The sequence below is a fragment of the Gavialis gangeticus genome, unplaced genomic scaffold, assembly GCF_001723915.1.
Source record: "Gavialis gangeticus isolate Ggan-Ray unplaced genomic scaffold, GavGan_comp1, whole genome shotgun sequence".
NCBI lineage: Eukaryota > Metazoa > Chordata > Crocodylia > Gavialidae > Gavialis > Gavialis gangeticus.
In genome coordinates, this window is record NW_017729016.1 from 5,700,000 (window position 1) to 5,706,581 (window position 6,582).

The window sequence follows — 6,582 nt, forward strand, 5'->3', positions numbered from 1 at the left end:
TCTCCCCTTGGCTCCCTTGACTTCCACAACTGCTGGGGTCTTCTAGCACCACTGACAGCCTCTGTGGCAATGGCTGAGGCTCATTTCCCCCCGCCCCGAAAGAAGGCAGTAGCAGTACTTACCTCCTTCCCTCACGGATGGGGTTGGGGATACTTTGCTGCCTGGGAAGTGGCACGAGCTTCAGGCCCCTGAGGCTGGGGAAGGCTGGACTCTGGACATTTTCATCCTTTGCTCTAGATACAGCACCTAATTTCAGACCTGCCCTCCACTGCCTGGAGCCACCAGTGCTGCCATGCAGGGGTGTCACTCCCTGGCTCTGTGTTCAGGAGCAGGAGCAGGGGCAGGTTGAATGCACAGGCCCCTCAGCAGCTGTCCTGCAGTGTCTTCCACTCACAGAGCCGGGCCCCAGGGTCACCCTCGAGGACACTCGTGCAAATTCCCCACGGTCCTGAGCACCCAAAGCCCCTCTGGGCCGAAGCCTTGAAAGAGCCAGGAAGGACCAGTGGGCAGTGACTGGCGCTCATCTCTTGTAGGCTCCCACCGCCCCCGAGAGGGCAGGGCTCCTCTGCCTGGGGTTGCCTAGGAGTCTTGTAGCCCAGTCTCCAGCAGACTGTCTTTTTGTCTTGTCCTGCCTGAGGATGGTGGCAGGGGCATCTGAGGAGGTTGCAGGAGCCTCATTTCACTGTTCGGTGTCCCTCAGAAGCTCATGGTGACCCTCAGCGTGACGTTTCCTTTCCTAGACCCACTTATCTCTCTGCCCAAGAGATGGGAAAGCAGGTGCAGAGTACACAGCTGCTCAGCTGCTTCCTGCTGTCCCTGCTCTCGCAGCCTGGCTGCCTTCCTGCTGGGCTGCTGGGGCAGGCACGTGATGCTCTGCTCCCTTCTGTTTCCTGTTAGGTGTGGGATACCTGTACCACGTACAAGTGCCAAAAGACCTTGGAGGGTCACGATGGAATTGTACTAGCTCTCTGCATTCAGGGGTGAGTGCCTCGGTCCTTCTGCGCCTGGGGTCTGTGCTGCAAGCAAGGTGGGGGGGACGTTAATACCCTTCCGGCCTCCCATGTGCCCACACATCCTGGGGCCTGGCTCCTGTATGTACCCTATGTTTAGGATGTGCAGCCTGTTAAAGGAATCCCAGAGACTTCCTTTTAGAGAGCCAAGTGGGAAAAGGCCTGTAAGGAAGATGCCCCTTCCTCCTGGTCCCCATGCCCCTGGCTGCTGCCTCGCCATCACGCCTAAAGGATGCTGCCAGCACTCAGGGCCTTGTGGAGAACAGCTGGCTGTGTCGGCAGGGGTGGGACAAAGCACTGGGTTCTCGCTGGGCAGACAGGACGGCACAGCCCGCAGCTCCTGCCCCCTGCGCACTGAGATTGGAGTGGGCTGGGCAGGGAGGGCATGTGCCCTGTGGGCTGTACGGAGACTGTGCTAGGGGCTGGCTTGTCCAGTAGGGCAGCATCCCACCTTGGGAGGGGGTCAACTTCACCTGAGAGGGGGTGACAAGGGGGGAATGGCAGGTTCTTGGCACCCTGTAGCCCCCTTTACTCTGCCAGCGTGAACTCCACCTTGCTGACAGGCTCTTCTTGCCTTGCGGTGTCACAGAAACAGGTTGTACAGCGGCTCGGCGGACTGCACCATCATTGTGAGTACCGGCTCCCCCACCCCCTGCCCCAGTGCTGCTCCGTTTAGGAGCCCAGACGGGAAGGTTGTAGGATGGCCCCAGGCTAGCAGCACATGGCAGATAGCCTGACACACATGGGGCCCAGGGAGGCACTTTCCCGTATGTGTGCTGGCATTTTTATGCTAACAGGAGTTGGGTGTGGTCTTCTCCAAGGGTCCTATGAGTGTGTGGGTGCCCTGCGCCCAGCCACAGCGAGCTTGGTCTCAACACCCAGCTCTCACTGGCCAGGGCTTTCCTGGCTCTGCTCTGTCATGGCCAAAGATTATCTTGGGGGAGCATCCGGTTCAGGAGAGTGGGGAGGACCTCGGACCCCACTATGGAGCCAGAGACAGGCAGACCCAGATAGCTAGGGCACGCTGCTAGCTGTCGCTTGGCACCACAGAGCAAATCCCTCATCGCAGCTGCCCGCGCTGTTTCACAGAGTTTCCTGCTGCTGGTTTCTCCAGGGCAGGAAGCCAAAGCTGGGAGGGGGCAGAGGGTTCAGCCCTGGGGCAGCCCAGCCCCTAACTGCCTGATTCCCCTTTTGGCAGGTCTGGGATATCCAAACCCTGCAGAAGGTGAACACCATCCGAGCCCACGACAATCCCGTCTGCACGCTGGTCTCCTCACACAACATGCTGTTCAGCGGCTCCCTCAAAGCCATCAAGGTGGAGGCCGGGGAGGCACTGCAGTGATGGGATGCAGGGTGCAGGGGGGATCCATGTTTCTCTTAGCACCCCGGCAATGCTCCCTGCGGGGCCTGCCTGGGGACAGACCCTCCAGTGGCTGGGCTGCTGCTTCGTGGTGAAGGCCTGAAAGCAAAGGCCTGTAAGCCTTTGGCTAAAGGTCTTGTCTGTCTGGTTCTAACGGTCTCTCCTGCCTGCGACTGTGGGCGTCAGGGTCTGTGCACGTGTTCGCACATTTGTGTGCAAACACACATGCCCATTCGGGGCTGGGTGCCAGTGACTGACAGCAGAGAGCTGGGCTTGGGGTCCACAATTGTCAGGCTGGCCAGGGGTTTGCGAGTCCGACCTGGTTTTCATACTCTGGCAGTCAGGGCCCATGAGGGGCCTCAGCTCAGGCCCAGACATCACTCGTTACCGTACTGGCTGGTGCCTGGGCTCTGCATACAGCTCAGCTGCCAGCTCCTGGCATCACAGGGTGCCTGGCTGGGCTCTGCCCTTCCTGTGCACCGAGCGACCTCCCCAGGGCTGCCACAGGTCCTGGTTGTTCATCACGGGCTTCAGGACTCCAGGCTGTGCAGCACTGAGAGTTGGGCAGAGCCCGCATTCAGGCATTAAACCCAAGACCTTGCCCCTCTCTGCTGCCTGAGTAGAGCAGGTTGTGAGGCTGTTGTGAGTCAGACGGCCATTCCTCCTGTCACACGTCCATCTGTGCCACCCCCTGCACACTCCTCCGTCCGTCGTTTTGTGGGGTGTGTGCAGTCAGGGCACTCCCAGTCCCTTGCATGGAGCTCCAGAGTGTCGGGCAGGGGGGTGTGCTCTGTGTTGCTCCCTCTCTGGCTTGGGGTGCATCTCTGCAGTGGCAGCACAGTTTTCCCAGACAGACACCCTTGGGGCTCTGGGAATGTGCTTCCAACCCTAATTCAGTGGTTTGGGCTTTATCTGAGTGAGCAGCTCCAGTGGGTGTCTTCTCCCACCAGCCTCAGACCCGTGGGGTATCAGCACGGGCTCCCCACTTTGGGAAGAAGCCTGTTTTGGGGCTCGGGTTGGAGGGGGGGCAGGAGCTGATCCACCTTGGCCCCACTAAGTGAGTGCACCTGCCGCAGGTCTGGGACATTGTCGGCACTGAGCTGAAGCTGAAGAAGGAGCTGACGGGTCTGAACCACTGGGTACGAGCGCTCGTGGCCTCGCAGAACTATCTCTACAGTGGGTCATACCAGACAATCAAGGTGCGTGTTCACCAGTGGCTCATGTCCCTCCTAGAAGGCATGTGGGGTCTTAGCAGAGGGGCCTGCCTGCCCGCCTGCCCCCAGCACTGGGCAGGCAAAATCCCAGGCAGCAGCAAGCCTTGGAGCCGGGCTCCCCAGCTGCCTTGCCAGTACACTAGTGTTTGCCCAGGGGCCCATGCAGCTGCTGTGCGACAGGAACCGAGAAGCACGGCTCATAGCCAGGCTTGTAGCTGCACTGGCAGCTGAGCTGATAAGGGGAGCGGGTTGCTGTCTGGACTGCAGAGATCCATGCTCTGCTCCCAGAATAACCCGGGCCTGCGCTGAGCAGCTCTGCTCTTGTCACCTGGACTGCACTGGAGGGATGGAGGGCTGCCGCTCCATGCTGATCAAATCCCCTACAGTCTCCTGCTGCCTGCCCCTTGTACTGTCCGCTGGTGTGTGCACATGTGTGTGCACACATGATACACGCAGCATCCAAAAGGCCCCTTCACACCTAGGCTCCAGAAACAGGTGGTCCCTACCCTGGGCCTGCTGTTTCTGGAGAGCACTAAGCAGCCCTGGCCTGAGATCCTGCAATGGGTGACTCAGATGCAGCACTGTGACCGGCTCCCACAGCCAGGCTGGCACATGGAGAGAGGAGCAGGAAAGGTGGCAGGGTGAAGAGCCCAGTGGGCCCTAGAGCAGGGCAGGGGCCCCTGGCTGCCAATGGGCTCCCTCAGCACCAAGAACAGTTTGGTGTGGTGACACATGCCCCATTTGCCCCTCTGGAGCTGGGGCTGCCACAGCCCAGGGACCCTCATGCCCGTCCCGTTGGCTCTTGCAGATCTGGGACATCCGGAACCTGGAGTGCGTCCACGTGCTACAGACATCGGGGGGCAGCGTCTACTCCATCGCTGTGACAAACCACCACATTGTGTGTGGCACCTACGAGAACCTCATCCACGTAAGGACGTGGCAGGGCATGAACGGGGTTGAACCAGCAGCCTGCTCTCGGCCCCTGCTGAGCCTGCTGGGCAGCTCCTAAGAGCCAAAGGACTATGGGTTAGTCCAGCCCAAGGTGCTCTCTCCAGCACTGGCTAGTAGCAGAAGCAGGGTTTCCCTTCCTTGTCCCCGGCAGTGTTCATCCCTGAGTGCCATCATTGGCAGCCCCAATGGCACTGTGCTCCGTCTCTTTGTCTCATCCCTCTTACCTGGTGCATGACCCACCAGCCGTGCAACCTTTGGTGCTGGACACTTGTGTTTCCATCCACGCACGTGCTGGACCGCTCTCAGACCCTGCCTGGCCTGTACTGGGCTCCCCTGTGTGCTGCGCTGGGCTGTGAGCCATCTCCCTCGTCTCACAGGTCTGGGATATCGAGTCCAAGGAGCAGGTGCGGACGCTGACTGGGCATGTGGGTACAGTGTATGCCCTGGCCGTCATCTCCACACCCGACCAGACCAAAGTCTTCAGCGCCTCCTATGACCGGTCTCTCAGGGTACGTGCTGGGGCAGAGGCTTCCTAGGTGCTTTAGGTCTGGGTCCTGCCCTGGGCTGGCAGGTGCCAGAAGTGCGGTCCGTGGGTGGGAGCCGAGGCAGAGGGTGCATGGGAGCCAGCTCCTGGTGCATTTGCCCACCAGTTCCAAGCCAGCTTTAAGGCAAGGAGCTTGCTTGGTGGCTCAGGACTCACTTCCTTCCAGTCCTGACGCTTCACTGATCGTGAGTCCTTTGGCTCTGCCTGGAAAGCAGGTCTGGCTGCCCCCCATCTGCCTAGACATAGGAGCCCCCCATGCCCCTGAAATGCCTGGAGCCCTTTGCTGCAGTGTTGCTGCTCAGTCCCAGCAGGGTGGAAAAAGCCTTTCTCCCAGACAGAAATCCACCCCTGTGGGTGCAAGTTGAGCATCCATGGCAGAAGCCGAGCCATGGGAGCCAGGTTTGGCGTCATGCCTCCCTTGGGCAAGGCTCCACTCTTGGCGTCATGCCTTCCCTGAGCAAGGCTCAGCTCTCCCAGCCTGTGTCCGGGTGCCCTGACAGCATGGGGGCGGGACTGGTCTAGGCTCATTGTGGGGCCTTCAGGCCCACAGGAGGGCCAGAGCGCTGATGCACAGTGGCTCAGGCCTTCTGTTCATGCCCCTGGCTGGTGCCAGTTGTCCAGTGCAAGCGTCCCCTGCTCTGGCAGGTGCGGGAGAGCAGCTGGTCCTTGGCACTGGGTGCAGGTATCATCCTCCACCGTGGCACCTCTCCTTGGCAGTCCCTGGCACTGGGCCTAGCATCAGTAACCCTCCCCTGCTTATGCTTTAGGTGTGGAGCATGGACAACATGATCTGCACGCAGACGCTGCTGCGCCACCAGGGCAGCGTGACGGCCCTCGCCGTCTCCCGGGGCCGCCTCTTCTCCGGGGCCGTGGACAGCACGGTTAAGGTGGGTCCCACGGGGGGTGGAGGGCACCTGCATGTCAGCCACACATCCTGCGGACAGGGCAGGACAGGCACCAGGCAGTGCCAGGGACACACTGCCCAGCCGTGCCTGTCCTCTCAAGAGAGCTCCTGGGGGCAGCGAGTCCTGACCTGGCTGAGAGCTCCCTGGTCCTCTGCCCTCCTGGGACGGCAGTGGCCGGCAGGAGAGCAAGGATGGGAGTGGGGTGGGGAGCAGCGCCCTCACCTCCGTCTGATCCGGACTCCCTCCCTGGCTCTGGCAGGTCTGGACGTGCTAACAGAAGCAGCTGTGTTAGTCCTGCACACTGAACGACCAAAAACCCCTCCCTCCCGGCCTCCTGGATGACAACACCACTACAAACCGCTGCTGCAGCTCCCCCCTTGCCGGCTGCTTCCCGTGCCCCCCATCACCCTCCGCAAAGCCCAGACTGCAGCCTGTCAGCACCTGAAGGGCTGTTCTCAGGGCTGCCTGGCCCTGGGCCAGGCTCTGCACAGTGTCCCAGGAGCTGATCCCAGCCCCTAGTCCAGAGGGGCTGAGCCTTGGGGCTGCGAGGCCTGGCCCTGCAAGGAGCCGCCATGCAGCTCTCGGCCAGTCCTGGGAC

The 6,582-nt window shown here is 61.1% G+C and overlaps 1 protein-coding gene across 2 annotated transcripts in view; it reads left to right on the top strand.

Annotated features, from left to right (window-relative positions):
• TRAF7 (TNF receptor associated factor 7) overlaps window positions 1-6,303 on the top strand; it is a 37,008-nt gene extending 30,705 nt beyond the window's left edge. For both annotated transcript variants that reach the window (XM_019512746.1, XM_019512747.1), the window contains exons 14-21: window positions 898-980; window positions 1,600-1,639; window positions 2,209-2,325; window positions 3,447-3,569; window positions 4,393-4,512; window positions 4,913-5,044; window positions 5,847-5,966; window positions 6,244-6,303. In XM_019512746.1, the coding sequence (XP_019368291.1) occupies window positions 898-980; window positions 1,600-1,639; window positions 2,209-2,325; window positions 3,447-3,569; window positions 4,393-4,512; window positions 4,913-5,044; window positions 5,847-5,966; window positions 6,244-6,258 (750 nt within the window). In that variant the 3' untranslated portion in view covers window positions 6,259-6,303. The remainder of the gene's footprint in view (window positions 1-897; window positions 981-1,599; window positions 1,640-2,208; window positions 2,326-3,446; window positions 3,570-4,392; window positions 4,513-4,912; window positions 5,045-5,846; window positions 5,967-6,243) is intronic.
• The last annotated feature ends 279 nt before the right edge of the window (window positions 6,304-6,582 follow it).